At 47.3% G+C, this 18,059-nt stretch overlaps 1 protein-coding gene across 6 annotated transcripts in view; it reads left to right on the top strand.

Annotated features, from left to right (window-relative positions):
• The window catches only part of CD244 (CD244 molecule), a 42,765-nt gene extending 26,291 nt beyond the window's left edge, over positions 1 to 16,474 (top strand). For 2 of the 6 annotated variants that reach the window (XM_073888265.1, XM_073888270.1), the window contains exons 2-9: positions 5,923 to 6,249; positions 6,339 to 6,608; positions 8,231 to 8,338; positions 8,778 to 8,845; positions 10,640 to 10,699; positions 12,802 to 12,864; positions 14,114 to 14,170; positions 15,399 to 16,474. In XM_073888265.1, coding sequence (XP_073744366.1) covers positions 5,923 to 6,249; positions 6,339 to 6,608; positions 8,231 to 8,338; positions 8,778 to 8,845; positions 10,640 to 10,699; positions 12,802 to 12,864; positions 14,114 to 14,170; positions 15,399 to 15,479 — 1,034 coding nt within the window. In that variant the 3' untranslated portion in view covers positions 15,480 to 16,474. The remainder of the gene's footprint in view (positions 1 to 5,922; positions 6,250 to 6,338; positions 6,609 to 8,230; positions 8,339 to 8,777; positions 8,846 to 10,639; positions 10,700 to 12,801; positions 12,865 to 14,113; positions 14,171 to 15,398) is intronic. The other 4 variants (XM_073888266.1, XM_073888268.1, XM_073888267.1 and 1 more) reach the window with 4 other exon arrangements.
• The last annotated feature ends 1,585 nt before the right edge of the window (positions 16,475 to 18,059 follow it).

The following is an 18,059-nucleotide window of genomic DNA, read 5'->3' as shown; positions in this document are numbered from 1 at the left end:
AAATGAAAAGCAAATGCACCTGTTAGCTTGGAGAAAGCATAAATGAGCTGATTCAGTTAACTGATACAGGGAATTGGGGGGGCATGGGCTGAGAAAGGCCGATAGAGGTCAGGGGGTTGCATTGTCCGAGGAGAAGAGTCAATATGGCCAGTGAAGCCCCCAGTGTGGGGTTAAGTGGAGAAAGAGAGGAGATGAAGTGGGATGTGGGCCATGGAGGGTGCTTTATCTACTTTATGATTTTGCTTTGACTGGGGCTGGCCCTGCCCCGGCACTTTTGGGATCTTACTGGGCTCTATCCATTCAGTGTCCAGCGGGTGGCCCCTCTTTTGCCTTCCCCCAAGCCTGATGGCACAACCCCGAGCAGAGAGAAACCTTAACATCCTTTTGTTGGCTGGTGGAAGTGTACTGCTCTGAGACTTGCCCCCGCCCCCCTCCCGGCTCTCAGCCCTCACCCCTCCTCCACCAGCAGTCCAGGTCAGAGTTAGCCGAGCTGACTGTGGACACTGCACAGCTTTGGAGGCTGCAGCCCCTGCACCTGAGCTGCGGGCTGGGCAGGACTCCCTGCTGGCCAGATTGTCTCATTGACCACCCTCCCTGCTGGCTGCCCATTTCTTCCTGAGGAGGCAGTGGAGTTAATCACCTAACTTCTGCTCTCCCTCTGCAGAGTTACTGTTTTACTCCATTTGTTCTTAACCACGGGAAGAGGGGCCCCAAAGCTGCTGAGCGGTAGCAACAGCAGTGGTGGCAGCCCCAGGGCCTCCCCTGACCACCGGAATCTGCTGTGGCCTCTCCTCTCTGAACAAGCCAGTACTTTGTCAGAGCCTCCTCCATCTCTCACTCAGCATAGGCTAACTTGTGTGGAAGTATGTTTTCTTTTCTTTTTTTTTTTAATTATTTGTTTCAGGGGTATAGGTCTGATTCATCAGTCTTACATAATACCCTGTGCTTATTACACCCCATAACCTTCCCCCACAACGTCCATCACCCAGCCACCCCATCCTCTCACCCCCTCCCCTCCAGCAACCCTCAGTTTGTTTCCTATGATTAAGAGTCTCTTATGGTTTGTCTCCCTCTCTGGTTTCCTCTTGTTTCATTTTTTTCCTCTCTTCCCCTATGATCCTCTGCCTTGTTTCTTTTTTTTTTTAAAAGATTTTATTTATTTATTTGAGAGAGAGAGAGAGAGAGAGAGAGCACATGAGAGGGGGGAGGGTCAGAGGGAGAGGCAGACTCCCTGCTGAGCAGGGAGCCTGATGCGGGACTCGATCCAGGGACTCCAGGATCATGACCTGAGCCAAAGGCAGTCGCTTAACCAACTGAGCCACCCAGGCGCCCCCTCTGCCTTGTTTCTTAAATTCCACATATTAGTGAGATCATGTGGTAATTGCCTTTCTCAGATTGACTTATTTAGCTCAGCAAAATACCCTCCAGTTCATCCATTTCGATGTAAATGGTAAGTATTCATCCTTTGTGATGGCTGAGTAATATTCCATTGTGTGTGTGTGTGTGTGTGTGTGTGTGTGTGTGTATACATACCACATCATCTTTATCTATTCATCTGTCAGTGGACATCTTGGCTCTTTCCACAGTTTGGCTCTTGTGGACATTGCTGCTATAAACATTGGAGTGCAGTTGCCCCTTCAGATCCCTACATTTGTATCTTTGTGGTAAATACCCAGTAGTGCAATTGCTGGATCATATGGTAGCTCTATTTTCAACTTTTTGAGGAACCTCCATACTGTTTTCCAGAGTGGTTGCACCAGCTTGCATTCCCACCATCAGTGTAGGAGGGTTCCCCTTTCTCTGCATCCCCGCCAACATCTGTCATTTCCTGACTTGTTAATTCTAGCCATTCTGACTGGTGTGAGGTGGTATCTCATTGAGGTTTTGATTTGGATTTCCCTAATGCCGAGCGATGTTGAGCACTTTTTCATGTGTCTGTTGGCCATTTGGATGTCTTCTTTGGAAAAATGTCTGTTCATGTCTTCTGCCCATTTCTTGATTGGATTATTTTTGTTCTTTGGGTGTTGAGTTTGATAAGTTCTTTATAGATTTTGGATACTAGCCCTTTATCTGATATGTCATTTGCAAATATTTTCTTCCATTCTGTCGGTTGTCTTTTGGTTTTGTGGACTCTTTCTTTTGCTGTGCAAAAGCTTTTTATCTTGATGAAATCCCAATAGTTCATTTTTGCCCTTGCTTCCCTTGCCTTTGGTGATGTTTCTAGGAAGAGGTTGCTGCCTGTGTTCTCCTTTAGGATTTTGATGGACTCCTGTCTCACATTTAGGTCTTTCAACCATTTGGAATCTATTTTTGTGTGTGGTGTAAGGAAATGGTCCATTTGATTTTTTTGTGAAATAAAAAAATGGCTTGTTAATCCTCTGTTGTATAATTCTTTTCTTTCTTTTTTTTTTAAAAAGATTTTATTTATTTATTTGACAGAGAGTGAGCACAAGCAGGGGGAATAGCAGCCTAGGGAGAGGAAGAAGCAGGCTCCCCACTGAGCAGAAAGCCTGACATGGGGCTTGATCCCAGGACCCAGGGATCATGACCTGAGCCAAAGGTCTCAGCCACCCAGGCGCCCCCCTCTCTCTCTTTTTAAAGATTTTATTTATTTATTTGAGAGAAAGAGAGACAGAGAGAGCACAAGCAGGATGAGGGGTAGTGGGAGAGAGAGAGGTAGCAGCAGACTCTTGGCTGATCATAGAACCTGAGGTGGGGCTCAATTCTAGGACCCTGAGATCATGACCTGAGCTGAAGTCAGACGTTTAACTGACTGAGCCACCCAGGTGGCACAAGGTCATTTTTGCTGCATTGTATTCAGAAGGCCAGCCCAGTTGCTGGAGATGGGGAAGTGAGCGCCATCTCTCGAGGATGGGTGGAGCTACAAAGTCACATTGCAAGGGGCATGGCCATTTTTGCATTTTTTCTTTAAATTTTTTATTGTTATGTTAATCACCATACATTACATCATTAGTTTTTGATGTAGTGTTCCATGATTCATTGTTTATGCATAACACCCAGTGCTCCATGCAGAACATGCCCTCTTTAATACCCATCACCAGGCTAACCCATCCCCCCACCCTATTTATTTGACAGAGAGAGACACAGTGAGAGAGAGAACACAAGCAGGGTGAGTGGAGAGGGAGGAGCAGGCTTCCTGTGGAGCAGGGAGCCTGACGTGGGGCTCAATCCTAGGACCCCGGGATCATGACCTGAGCAAAAGGCAGATGCTTAACCTACTGAGCCACCCAGGTGTCCCCATTTTTGCATTCTATCACACTGATTTTCTGCTGGAATTCTCAAACTTTAAATTTAAATTAAATTAATTTTAATTTTAATTTTAATTCCTTGAAACATAATTACAGAGTTATCTAGGTGCCCCTTGAGCCTAATTCTATTGGTTATTTTTTCTTTTAAGTTTGAACATGTTTCCTCGCCTTATGCCTGTTTGTTTTTTATTTCGTTTTGGACATTATGCATGAAAATTTTAGAAATAATTTAATGCTCATGTTGATGTTATTTTTCTCCAAGAATAACTTATGTTTTTATTTTAAAAAATATTGTATTTATTTATTTGACAGAGAGATTTCATAAGCAGGAGGTGGGGCAAAGGGAGAGGGAGAAGCAGACTCTTCAGAGCAGGGAGCCCAACTCAGGGCTTGATCCCAGGACCCTGGGATCATGACGAGCCCAAGGCAGACACTTAACCAATTGAGCCACCCAGGCACCCCTAAAGATTTTATTTATTTATTAGAGAGAAAGAGGGAGACAGGGGGGAGGGGCAGAGGGAGAGGGAGAGAGAGAGAATCCCCAAGCAGACTTCATGCTGAGTGTAGAGCCTGATGTGGGCTCCATCTCACAAGCCTGAGATCATGACCTGAGCCAAAATCAAGAGTTGGATGCTTAACCGGGTGTCCCAGTATACCCACTTCTTAACATGAGATCCCTGAACTCTGTGTTCTTTTAGTTCCTTGAGTTTATTGTGAGCCTCCAGGGACTAGGAGTCAAAAATGCTGGTCTCACCTCTCTGAGTTTCCTTCTTCCAGATCTTAGCCCCATAATATTTCACTGCTTTATTAGCTCCCCGATTCCTTTAGCAATAAGCTTTTATATTTTGCCCATTTTTTTTCCTGGTTATTCTCAGTGGCAGGGTTGGTTAGCATGTCTTAATGTGGTCTTCATGATCAGAATTAGAATTCTTTAGATGATTACTTATCTCAACTATTAAGTGTATGCTGTGGAATAAAAGTATGTTCTGCTTTCAGATCACAAATTCTCTGGCATCAGGAACCATGTCTTGGTTGAGGCCCCAACTCTTTGGGGCCCTGGTTACACTGGGGATTGTAACCAGTGGGGATTGTTCTCAGGATTTTTGTGCAATGCTTGATTGCACCTCTTGGCCTGTTCTCATATATAGGACCATGGGAGACAAAGACACAGTCTCTGTTTCTGGTTTGGCAATGGACAGAGCCAGTTCAAATCCTAAGAATATGAATAGGAACCCTATGTGTTTTTTGTTTGTTTGTTTTGTTTTGCTTTTAAAGATTTTTTCCCTAAGTAATCTCTACACCCAAAGTGGGGCTCAAACTTACAACCCTGAGATCAAGAATCTAGTGCTCTACTGACTGAGCCAGCCAAGTGCCCCAGAACACTATGTGTTTTATTCTTTGGACTGTCAAGATCAAAGAAACACAATCTATTCTTTGGACTGTCAAGATCAAAGAAACACAATCTATCAACCAAATAGTTTCTTTAATTATTTACTCTGGCTCCTGAGGAAATGCCAGGGTGAAGGTGTGGTTGGGAGTGAGCATGTTTATAATGCATCCGGATACCTAAAAATGCCCCTCTCCTATTTTAACAGATCTGTTCATATAACAATCCCCATCTCCTATTCTCTCCTCCAAATTCTTTCTGACCCTCCCTGGCAGACCTTTTTATTTCCTACATTTATTATGTGGCCATGCCACATAGCTTCCCTGCCAAAGATGGCCACTCGAGCTTCCATTTTTCTTTACTGACTGCACTGGGCTTTCCTAGGGGAGGCAAAAACTAGTAGCTCTATGTCACACCCTCATTTTAATTAGCACACATCTTGATCTCTAGAGAGGACAAATGCAGGGAGGTCTCACGGTCATGTAGTTTTATTTTTCTCTAATTATTCTTAAGGGAGTGATTGATGGCTGTGGAGACTTCCTAGTGACTAAAAATTTGGCAAACATTAATGGGAAATGACCCACGTTTGATGTGTTAAGTGCTTCAAGAGAGGATTATGAATCTAGCTCTATGGGAGGACAGGGGAGGGAGCTATGAAGGGAACTTGGAGGGTTCATCTTACTGGGTCTGGCCATACAGAATTTCCAGAGTCACCACTGGCCACTGGTGGTTGCCTCAGCCCTGCGTGGAGGGAGTCACGTCAGATACAGTGTTTATAACATTGTGGTTAAGAACTCAGCCTCTACAGCCAAATTGACTGGATTTCAAGCTCATCTTTCTTGCTGTGTAACTTGGGCTGGTTACTTTTCAGTTCTTTCCAGTCAGTTTTTTCACCTGTAAAATAGGGATAAAACTCTCATAAGGTCATCGTTAAGACATATAGTGAAACATGGTTAAAATGTTTTCATAAAACTTTATATAAAAGTGTTTTATGAGCTTTATATGAAGTGTTTAAAACCTGCTGCCCCACAGAAAGAAGTCAGGAGATTTTAGCTATCATTACTGGTTGGTGGGCTCCTTCAGAGGAGGGCCATGGAGCTTGGGGAGGGGGAGGCCCAAGGGAAGTACACTTTCAGGTTCCGTTAGGCTCCGGTCTCCTCACACATGCCTCCTTCCTCTTGGCTCAAGGGAAGTCACATCCAACTGCCTGCAATGCTCAGGGCTGGCACCCTTCCTGCCGCCTCCAACCTGTGTTCTCTTTTCTAGAATCCCTAGATTCTCCTGAACGCGTGGTCGGACTCTCAGGAAACCAACTCTCGTTACTGCCTCCCAGGACACAGACAAAGCACATAAACTCTGCTCAATGGAAGATGCAGAAGCACTCAAGTTCAAAATTTTCCGTGATAGTGATTTGGAAGAATGGGTCTGAAACTTGGACTTTTAATCATCTCAAAAAGACATTCAATTTTATAAAAAGGAATTTAACTCTTCTCATCAAAACAGCTCAGCAGGACGACAGTGGCCTCTACCTCCTGGAGGTGACTGATGACAGTGGGAGAGTTAAGAATCACCAGTTCCAGGTTTCTGTATTTGGTGAGTCCCTAGGACAGCTCAGCCTGCCTCTCTGACTCTTGCAGGGCTTTTATTTCCAGTGCCTTTCTGATCAGAATCTCTGCTTCCAGATCATGTAGGGACACTTGAAATAGTGGAGGAGAGGAAGGTCCTGGACGGAGGGAGATGCCAAGTGTCTCTGTCCTGCTCGGTCTCCAGAGGTGGTAATGTGAGCTATGTTTGGTATAGAGGGAGCAAGTTGATCCAGACACCAAGCAATCTCAGCAAACTGGAGGAACAGATTGATGTCAATGCCTTGGACATATACACCTGCAATGTCAGCAACCCAGTCAGCTGGGTAAACCACACCTTCACCCAGAGCTGTCGGAGTGTTGACAAGCGTAAGTGGAGCACTTTGGACTAATAGGGGCTGAAAGTGTTGGACCCCATAATCAGTCTCATGCCAGAGATACTGGGGTATAAGATCCCTTGGCTGCCTCCTCAAGCGCCTTGCTGCCCCTCCCTGGGGTGGTCCTGGTCTCTGGGCACACAGTTCCCATAAGCCCAGGCCTATCTTAGTCTGGGAAGAATTTTATCCCCAACAAGAATCTCCTAGGAGATGCTAGTTTTTCTTTCATGTAGGGAATGTTTAGCTGTTTGGTGGGTCACAGCCCTGCCACGGCTGCTGATCATCACTTTCTTCCTCTGAGAGACTGATGGAGACTTGCTTCCTCCTCCCAAGGAAGGATAACTCCTCCAAGCCATGTAGTTCCCCAAGAGGTAACTGTGGTGTACACGGTGCCCTAGGTCATGGGAGGATGTTCACAGGGGTTCCTGGAAGAGTTTCTTGGTTTATTGCTTATGCTCATCCTAAGAGTTATCTATCATCTATCTATTATCTATCTATCTATCTATCTATCTATCTATCTATCTATCTATCTATCATCTATCATCTGTCATCTGTCTATCTTTATTTATTTATTAATATATAATGTATTATTTGTTTCAGGGGTACAGGTCTGTGATTCATCAGTCTTACACAATTCACAGCGCTCACCATAGCACACACCTTCCCCAATCATCCTAAGAGTTACCTTGAGTTAAGTTTGCACCAATTTTTATTGGATCAATAAATCCAATAAGATTAGACTTAATGTATCGTCAGCATGGGCATTACAGGGAAAAACCTACTTGATGTCCCTATCCTTAAGGAACTTACGGCCAAATAGGGGCAACAAAACTAGGCGTTCCTAGGCAAAGAAGAAACCAGCAAGCTGAAGCGATTTGGAGTGACAAGGACACTGGCTTTTGGGTCATGTCAGCTGTGGTTTCATTATTCACTAGCTCTGTGACCTCAGGCAGATTCCTTACCTTCTCTGAGCCTCAGTTTTTCTCTTGGGTAAAATGGGGATGATAATAGGTAACTCCCAGGATTGTTGGTGGGATTAGACGAGGTGATGTTTGTGAAGAGCCTCACCAGCTAACATCTGGAACACATAATTCCTTTCCCTGACCCTCTTGTCAGTGGGCTTGCACATCAGGCCACAGGTGTGACACAGACGGTAAATGTAGAAGTTCCAATGAGGAGGATCAGTGGTGGCAGGACTGGAAGGAAGGGGAGGGGAGGGCTGCCTGGCACAGAGTGGGTGCGATATGTTTTGCTGAGTTAACAAAACAATGGGTAGATGTCACATTTGCTGTGCCGGATGCTTTACATGTATTAGATCATATGCTCCACTCCCTTATGTAGATAACACCAGCTCCTTTTATACGTGAGAAAATGGAAGCTCAGGAGGTTAAGGAAGTTGCCCAAGGTCACAGAGCCAGGCCGGTCAGATATTGGTACCCATGCTGTTAGCATCAGTTGGGGAAGTCACCCAACTGTAGAGAGACAGCCTTGATGGTGCAGTCAGTGGGACGTGAGGGAGGAGTGCGGGTTTGAAACAAGTCCTGCGGCGGACAGGTGGGAAGGGAGGAGAGAGAGAGGCTGAAAGCTCAGGCCTCGTGCTTTCCATGTCCCTAGAATACACCTCTGTGAACTTTACGATGATCATTGTGATTTTTCTAATCACGCTGTTCCTGGGTGCCCTCACCTGCTTCTGTGTGTGGAGGAGGAGGAGGAAGCAGTCAGGTGAGTAAGGGTCCCCAGGAGGTGCTGTTGCCCGACCTGACATCCCCAGCGGCATGCGCCTGGGAGTACAGCACCTGCTTTTCCTCTGGAGCTTGGGACATGCGTGTGCATGTTTGGGGGAGGGAAAGCTGCTGGGCCCTTTCTCCCAGGTCATACCTTCTGGGGGTCCTCGGCATGTTTACAGCCCGATGTGCAGATTTGCCTGCTGGTGGCTGGTTTGTTGGGGGACAGCCCGGCCCGATGGAGTAGCTATGTCGGGTGGTTGCTGCTGCTGTGGTCTGTGGGCATCCTGGGGAGAGCACTAATCCGCCTCCTTTCTAGAATCTTTCTCAAGGTCTTGGCCGTCTGGGGTGGAGGTGGAACTGTGAGAAGCAGAAGCCTGGCCAGGATACCCTCTGGATGTCTCTGCAGCTCTGTCTTTGCTGCTTTTCTCCTACAGAGACCAGCCGAGGGGAAATTCTGACAGTTTATGAAGACGTCAACACCGTGCAAAACAGGAGTAATCAGGTACGGTACATGAGGGGCTGGAGTCTCTCTCCACTAGCCTGGAAGAAGCTTCTGGGGAGGATAGCCATTAGGAGCAGGGAGACAAAGGGTACCACACAAGCGTCCTCTCAAAGTGATCCTCAGCCCTCCCGTCTGTCTTCCCCAGCAGCCTCCTAGCTCTGGCTGTGGGGGAAAAGCAGAACACGAGGGGGAGCCTGCTGAGAAGGTTGGAGCCCAGCACACCCACAGTGGTGGACAGAATGCGGCTCTTCTCTCCCCAGACGGCACCCTGGTGGCCCTGCTTCCGCCCCATCTTCCCAGCGGCACTAAGCCCCAAGAAGAATCCAGCATTCTTGTCTTTTGTGTCTGGCCACAAAAGACTTTTGTCTCGGGCCCCTGCACGTCCAAGTTTACTTCTGTGGGTCCCTTGATTGTTGCCGTGGCTGCGGAGGATGCCAGCCTGACCTACCAAAGCATATGGTGTCGTCGCTAGCTCAGTGGTCTGCGCTCCCAACCTCCTGGGGGGAGGCCTGAGTCCAGCTGAGGTGCTAGAGAGAGAAACCGGGTTAACCCAGAGTCAAGGAGCCAGAGCGGCTTCCTCCGAGAATCTGCTGACAACCTCTCCCGCCATCGTCTGCGGGGAGTGGCTGCCTCGGCCTGGCATGCAGGGCTGTAGCCGGGGCGGGCACTGCAGAGCCGCTGCAGGATGCCCCCCACGGCTCTGCCCCGCCCCCGCGCCCCAGCAGGGCAGGAAGTGGGGACAGGCCTGGGGAAAGGCAGTGCCTAACTGGGGAGGCCGGGAGGGGTGGGAAGGGCCCTCTTCCGACCGACCGGCATTCCTGGTCCTCCACCCGAGGAGGTGAGGCGGGAAGGCAGCACGGTGGGATCGCCCGCTTTACCACACGTGCGAGGCCTTGTAGAACAGGCAAGCCTCTTCCCTCAGGTCTGGGCTCAGTGGGAGCCAGGAATCAGGGCAGTTTCCCCAGCCTGTTTCCTTGCCCCATTAGTGGAATATTGGGATGTGAAACAGCTCCTGGGACAAATTCCTGAGAGCAAGTGCATCTACCTATAGCTAGAAGCCCAAATGCTCGTGACAAACGGCCTTTCCTCCCACAAAATGAAGATTGCTTTAGGTTAGGTAAATGCAGGAGGAGAGTAGAAAATAACTAGTCAGAGTATAAGAAGTCTTGTGGGGATTCAGGCCTGTTTCTCTGCCTCTGACTCAGGAGCTCCTCCGTCCGTGGCCTCATCCCTTGCTGGCTTCTCCCTGCTCAGTCTGCTGTGGGCAGGAAGGGAACAGGAAGGGCATGGTCTCTCTGCCTCTGGCCTCGGGTCCAAGGCTTCCCCCAGCTCTGTAGCTGCCTGGGGACTGGCTTGAGGCCAAGGGCAAACTGGCCACCAAGGCTCGATCTAGAGAGGGAGCTTCAAAACAGTGAAAGCCTCTGAATTTCAAGGCTCAGATCACAGCCCCACTCAGGGCTCAGCCCATTATCAGTGGTCATGTGGCAAATTTGGCTGAGAAGTCCGCAAAGGCAAGTTTCTAAGTTACCAAAGTAAAGCCTGTGATCGGAGCCCCCTTGGTCAGGGTCACTAGGTGCAATCCCTTCACACATGGGTGCTTCCTTGCGCGTGACACTAATTCCTCCAGTGTGAGTCGCTCTTTCTACTGTGGCTCCCCATCCTGGGGTGACGAATGACCACCTCCTTCGCCAGCTTCTGGGAGCCCCTCTTGTTTGCTGTGTCTCTTCCCATCCAATCCCAATCTGGACAGACACAGCCATCTGACCACGTGCCCCTTTACTCTTTCTTGTGCAGGAGCAGAGGCGTAATCCCCCTGGAGAAGGAAGCACCATCTACTCCGAAATCCAGTCCCAGGTACCACGCTAGTTTCTCGAATCCCTTCCAGGCCTGTCTATGGGGCTTCCATTAGGAGGCCTCAAGCTCGCACTCCTGAATGGCAGAATAAGGGCTTGGTGCTCCTAGAATCTAAAAGACAGTGTGGCCTCAGCTGCGTTAAATTGTTTGAAAAGATCTGTGTGGCTCTGGAGTGTCTTGGCAGAGCTGAACAGAGCTGGAAAGTCTGAGGTAGGTTTTCTTTTTCCCTCCATATGCCTGGCAACAGGTGTGGCCCAGACAGCCGGTAGGAGGAGGAAACTCGTCAGGAGACTCAGCTTCTGTTTTCTCCCCCTGCTACTTCCAATACTTGGGGCCCTTATAGTTTGTTTTGTTTTGTTTTAATCTCGGCTCCTTATTATATCTGTTTTCAGGAAAGGATGTATCTGGTTGTTCTCTTTTATCTTACAATGCCTTAACAATAACAATTATTTATTTATTTATTTATTTATTTATTTATTTATTTAAAGATTTTATTTATTTATTTGAGAGCGAGAATGAGAGATAGAGAGCGTGAGAGGGGGGAGGGTCAGAGGGAGAAGCAGGCTCCCTGCCGAGCAGGGGGCCCGATGCGGGACTCGATCCCGGGACTCCAGGATCATGACCTGAGCCGAAGGCCGTCGCTTAACCAACTGAGCCACCCAGGCGCCCAACAATAACAATTTTTTAAAGTTTACTTATTTGATAGAGAGAGAGAGAGAGAACAAGCAGGGGAGAGGGGTACAGAGAGGGAGAAGCAGACTCTCCGCTGAGCAGCACGATCCCAGGACTCCAGGATCATGACCTGAGCTGAAGGCAGATGCTTAGCTGATTGAGCCACCCAGGCGCCCAACAATAACATTTATTAAGTACTTACTATGTCTATTTTCTTAATGAATCTCACAAAACAGCCTCATGAAGTGGGTCTAATACAACCTCCATTTCGCAGATGAGGACAGACACAGGTTAACTAATGTGCTCTAGGTTGCAGAGCTGAGCTAACGGGCTTCTGAAGCCTCCACTCCACCTGCCCCCTTCCTGACTTTAACGTTCTTGGATTATAGAAATTTACCATGAACTGGAGAAACATCCTCTAATTTTGACAGCTAAAATGACATTATCCATAACCCAGGCTGGGGCATCTGTCTCAAGGGAAACACTGCCTCCTGGTGGCCAGTGATGAAAAATTTCTGATAAATACGACAATTTTTTTCTTTTTTTCTTTTTTAAAGACTTAAGTCCTGAAGCACTAACCTCTTCAATTTGGTGGCTAAGCTGCCAGGCAGAGGAGTGGTGGTAGGCTTCGGAGAAAGGTCAAGAGAAGGAGGAAGAGGAGAAAGTGAAGGGACAGAAGGGAAGGGAGGACAATGAAAGAAGAGAGGAGCTGAGGAAGAAGGGGAGAGGGTGGGAGGGGAGTGCTCAGCCCTCACAGCCACTCTGGGATTCCCAAGGTGGGGGTTGTCTCCTCCCGTTCCCTATAAGATAATGTGATTCACTGATAGTGGGTCGAAGTCCGAGAGCCTTAAAGAGAGATGCAGGAGTGACTGTTACCTGCTAGTTTTCGGGCTTTATCCACACTGGATTCCCACATGAGGAATCTGAATAAATGCAAGGAAGAGCTCATCTCAGACTGAGATGTTGAATGAGGAACCTCCTCCTCTAGAGCTTCTTAGAAGAAGGATGGCTACCTGCCTTTGAGGACACCTGGTCCAGGTGCAGAGAAGGCAGTCATGTTGCCAGCGGGAGGCACTGAGGTATTGAGGAGAGACCTCCGGCGAGTCTGGGGCTTGAATTCCACTTCTACTGTGACTATACTGTCTGACCTGGGCTCTTCACCCCTTTGGAGCCTCATCTGTAGAACGGGGCAAATGATGACCCTTCCTCTCATGTAGGTGTATTATAAGGGTTGCGGAGAATGCTACCTTTACTGACAGAGGGGGATGAGCATTCAGGTTGTCCGACCTCCTGAGTCCAGGGTTCCTTTCACTAATGCTTAGAGCTTCTGTCAGGGCAGCGTTGGGGGGAGGGGTGGAAGAGATGACCTCCCTCCCTAGGATTCTGTTGGATCTACGCTTCTGAAATAACTTTCTTTCTTTTCTCATTAGTCTTCTGCTCCTACATCACAAGGAACAAATACGTTATATGCATTGGTACAGCCTTCCCGGAAGGTGAGTCTCCCTCTCCAGGGGGTGGTGCGGATGCAGATGTGAATTTTGCCTGTGCGCATGAGTTTGCACAGGGTGTGTGCACTTCCACTGTGTGTATCTGAGCAGCTTGGGTTAAATGGCGGTCTCCAAATGTTAATGGGCCAAGGAGAAGTGCCTTTCTGGTTCTGTTTGGAGAAAAAGAACAGCTCTGAGACTAAGAGAACAGTGGATTAAAGGAGCCTCTAGGAGTTCCTATGGGACAAGGACAATCAGAGACAGGAAGGTGGTGCTCTGTACAGAGAGACCACGCCGGCTTTGGGAGGCCAGCTGAGGCGACGGCGAGAGATACTAGAGGGGTTTCCAAGGTGGGGGAATATGGCCCAGAGCCAGAGGAGTTGCCCAGACCTAGAGAGACACAATGTTGACTTTCAGAAAACCAAATAAAGGTTCTGGCCAGTCATCTGCTGGTGGGGGCCTCTGGGCTGAAGCAACCCATCACAGTCCCCTCAAATTCTACTCCGAGCTAAGCTCACAGCTCTTTTGTGGACCTGGTGCCCATGGTCATTTTTTTTCACCTTGGCTGGAAGAATGGTATTTCCAAGGCTGGAGTCACAGTACGAAGACATAAACTTAACGTGGTAGTATGGGAAGTTGGGAATATGCCGAATTGTGGAAGTATTGAGTGCGTGCAGGTCAAGATCAAATGGGGGAGAGGTTTAGAACAGATTTTCAGACTTTTTATTCACCCTCCTTCCAATATGTCATTCAATCTCTTAAGATTCCACTGTGAGAGATATTTATATTTAAGTTATATGCTGCAATGCATGGCCAAAGGGATGGTCATGGGCACCACGGTCACATGCTTGTTATTAAGGAGACTCTACCTACCACTGAGAGTACCTCTGAATTCCAATGTTTCTAGGGTTTCGCCAGGGACAGGGGATGTGTGTGCCAGAGTGCTTACACTAGGGTTGTGTGTGTGTGTGCTGGGAATGTGTGTATGTGTGGATCTGAGAGGTATGTGGGTGTGGGATACCAACCTCTGACTTGGGTTCAGAAATGTCATGTCATACACAAGGATGTATTGTGCCTTCTCCGGAAACCATAAACCCCATTATTTACTCTTGGGGTAGGAGATTCTATTCACCCCTGGATGTAGGTTCAGGGATTTTTTTTTGGGCCCAGAGTCTCTTTGGGGCCTCTCATATCAGTGAGGAGTGGGACATTTCCTGACTTGAAGTTAAGCACTCTTAACCCTCTGTATTTCCAGTCTGAGTCCAAGAAGAAGAACCAGAGCTCTTCCTCCAGTTATACCATCTACGAAGAGGTAAGATTCTGGAGCTCCTACTGAATGGGTTCAGTGCCCATAGAAAAGCCTTGATATTGAACACTCGTGAAAAAGCTATGCATGGAGTCTCAGAGTTGTAGAGATTTTAGGGATCTTTTCTTTTTTTTTTAAGATTTTATTTATTTGAGAGAGAGAGAGAGAGAGAGCACAATCAGGGAGAGGGGCAGAGGGAGAAGCAGACTCCCCACTGAGCAGGGAGCCCAACATGGGGCTCCATCCCAGGACCCTGAGATCATGACCTGAGCCCAAGACAGACGCTTAGCCAACTGAATCACCCAGGTGTCCCCGAGGGATCTTCTTATCCACATTTTCATTTTAGAGACAAAGAAACTGAGGTCCAAGGAAAGCAAGGGTCTAATTCAAGGTCATAGCATGTGTTAGGGTTGGACTCTTATTGGGGAGCTTGAGTTTTAAACTAGGGCTGTCCTCCAGCTAGTTCCCCAGCTGTGGGCTTTACACTGGACATCTCTCTTTGCCAAGGGTGTGTGGGGTGAGGGTGCAGAGAAGGGAGGATAAATAAATCTAAATGATTTTCTAAAGTTAGCAAGTCATTGGGAACCATTCTGGGGCATAGGTAATCTTAAGCTGCTGCTGGAATGGACACTGTAAAGTGACCATTGAGCCTGGTGGCTGAATTGAGTCCCATCAGACCATTTAGGGAATGGAAAATAGGGACTCAACAGTTATTGAGGGTGTATTATGTATTTGGTAGCCTGCTAGTGGCTTCATGTGAATTATCTCATTTAATCCTCATAGAATGCCACGAGGTAGGTATAATTATACTTCCCATTTGTACCCAGAGAAATTAAGGCATGGAGGGCACTCCCACCCACTAGCTTCCACCTGTGGTCCAATAAAGACGCTGCCGGTGGTCACAAGAGAGAAGGTGGATGGGGCCCACTGGGATTCCCTGGTGCTTCGGCTGCAGTCCCACATCAAAGCCAACTGGACAGCCTAGGGTTGTAGAGGACACTGTGTGGGCCAAAGCAATCTAGGGCGGGTCATGTTAAAAAAACACTGGACTTAGAGCCAGAAGAACTGGCTTCAAGCTCCTCCTTTACTTCATACTAGTTGTTGGCCCTGAGTTATTTCACTTCAAGCTTCATTTTCTTAATCTGTAAAATGGGGGTAATAATTCATATGTCTCAAGGTTGCTATGAGGATCTCCTAGTGGGAGAGGGTCTGAAGTTCTTCTTTTCTCCCGCAGGTTGGAAAGAGACAACTCAAAGCCCAGAACCCTGCACGACTGAGCCGCAGGGAGCTGGAGAACTTCTGCATATATTCCTAGCTGCTGCAGCTGTTCTCTCTTACATCCCAGCATTGCTTTGGGAATCAGCGCCATGGATGACACCACATGAGTCTACAGAATGGTGCACAGTCTAGAGAGGACATGGGACTTCGTTCATAGTCTATGTCTTGTTTTGAAAATGATTGCTAATAAGAGCAAGACTGTTAAATAATATCTCTCAATTTATAGACTGGACGAGAATGGGTAGACAGGTTGGTAGTTCATAAAAGACCACAAAGCAAGTCCAGAGCCACACAGCAAGTTTATCAAGTGCTATGCAAATGCAGGATGCTGTTATTATTAGCATCAAGATCCCTTCCCCTGGTTTTCTAATGTGTTACTCATCTTTCCTCTTCTCTAATCTGGAATGACCACATTTCTAGACCCTCCCCTTGCCCAGGCCCATCTTCCAAAGAGGGAGGAAAGATAATGGCGACTCAGAGGAAGAGAAACAGCGCCCCCTCTGTGAGGAAGGACTGAGTAACTGTAAGCGGCTGGCTGCTCCTCCAAGGGGGCTGGGTCTGGGCTTTCCTCGAATACAGAGGAAAAACTCCCCTACCGCATATTAAACCTTTACCTCTGGCCACTAGGTCACGAGGGAGAATGGGCAGGAATGAGAGTAGATGGGGCAAAGCAAGCTGATCTCTGAGTGGAAAAATCACCCTGAGCCCATTGCTGTCCTGATAATTGGACAGTGAGACCAGCTTTGCCTACAGTATGATATATGATTTACAAAAACACATTATTAGAAATCTACTTGAGCTTCTTCACAAATTCTTCACAATTGGAAACCATATTCTATTTAAGTTCTGAGTCCTGATGAGCGCTCCCCACGGCATATGCTGGAGGAAGGGCTCAGCCGGCTGCGCAGCTGGAAACTGGACACTCTGCTGGGCTCCCCTCAGTCCTCAGGCCAGACTCTGCCACGAGGCTGTGGGGACCAGAGTTGAGACTCCGGCCGAGCCCAGGAAAGGGGTGAGTGTGAACTGGAAGAGGTCCAGTTCTCTAGGGTTGTAGTTGTTGGCCCTGAGTTATTTCACTTCAAGCTTCATTTTCTTAATCCTTAAAACCTACTCAGAGACCCCAACAGTGGCTATTGCATGGAGCCTGGTTCTTCAATTGCCCCATTCTGTATTTAACATATGAATTTAATATAAAACTATGCTGTTATTCAGAGGCATTCTAAGTTTCTTTTCTGAGTTAAATTTGTGTGTCCCTTCCATATTCTGTACTTTTCCTCTCTGTAGCAGCCAAAGGGCACTTGTGTCCATCAATAAACACATGTCTGTTTAATTCCTACTGGAGAGGGGTCTGGATTCCTTGCAAGCCATCAGGGTCTCCCAGCCTTGTTCACACTGGAGCAGATGATCCCAGAATCCCCAGATCACAGGCCATTCAGTCTCATGGGCGATAGCCACAGCTTGCACTTGCTCATGCCCTGCCTGATCCCTCTCCCGTGGGGGCCGTTTGACTGGCCGGCTGGTTTCCTCCTGGAGACAAGTGTGGACAGACCACATTTTGGAGCAGATGTCAAGGGCAAAAACCAGGAAAACATATACAAAAGGAGTCTGGGGTCTCCAAGGCACGTACTGGCAGTTCAGTGCCAGAGTCAGAAGTTTGGTGAGCAGAGGGAGCAGGAAACAATGGGAGTTGGAACAGTTCAGATGAACACCAGAGACACTGACCATTGACCTGGCCTTTCATGCATCCTGAGTTGTGTAGATCTTGAACTGGTCAGTTATGCTTTTGGGGATGCTGTATTCTAGAGTGTAATAATGTACATTATCATATGTCTTCACTGAATTTCTGTAATAATGCCTTACAAGGATGATTATCCATGCAATGACCACCCAGTGAAGAAGCAGTAGTTAAGCTTCTGCTGTGTATGAAGCACTGGTTGGTCCCTAGGAGTACTCATTACAGGACACAGAAGACATATTGACTCCATAGGACACGTGCAGGAAAGTATGACAGCAGAAGCACAACATTAAAGGACATACATGGGCTTCCAGGTGCACATGACACAAACGTACACTACAGTATCATGAATATAAGTCAAAGGTAGCGCAACTTACAGGCAGGGGGATAGGGCTGAGCCACAGCTGCGGGGAGAGGAGAGGTACTATGGTTGTTCTGCATCCGGACCTGACAGCGAGGAGAGATGTTCTTTGGGGTAAATATGGGAAGTTTATATGGTAGAGGCATTTTAAGCACTTAAAAATATATCAAAAGAATGATACACATTTATGGTTAAAAACAGAAATCTGCAGTACAAAAGAGTATGCAGCAAAAACAACAATCCAGTTTACTCCCTGGAGGCAGCCACTGATAAGTATTTCATATTTCCTTTTGGAACTTTTGTATAACTATATAAGCATATAGGTATACATTTTTTCTTTATCTAACTGGTAGCATGTGATACACACTGTCCTGGGCTTTGTTCTTTCCGTTCTTAGCCCTTATTCCATATTAGCACATACTAGTCTTTTTTCTTTTTCTTTCTTTCTTTCTTTTTCTTTCTTTCTTTCTTTCTTTCTTTTTCTTTCTTTCTTTCTTTCTTTCTTTCTTTCTTTCTTTTTT

This window comes from Callorhinus ursinus, unplaced genomic scaffold (genome assembly GCF_003265705.2).
Source record: "Callorhinus ursinus isolate GAN/ISIS: 27379988/994484 unplaced genomic scaffold, GSC_fseal_2.0 scaffold88, whole genome shotgun sequence".
Taxonomy (NCBI): Eukaryota; Metazoa; Chordata; class Mammalia; order Carnivora; family Otariidae; genus Callorhinus; species Callorhinus ursinus.
The sequence above is the reverse complement of the archived record's forward strand: the minus strand, read 5'-3'. Positions and strand labels throughout refer to the sequence as shown.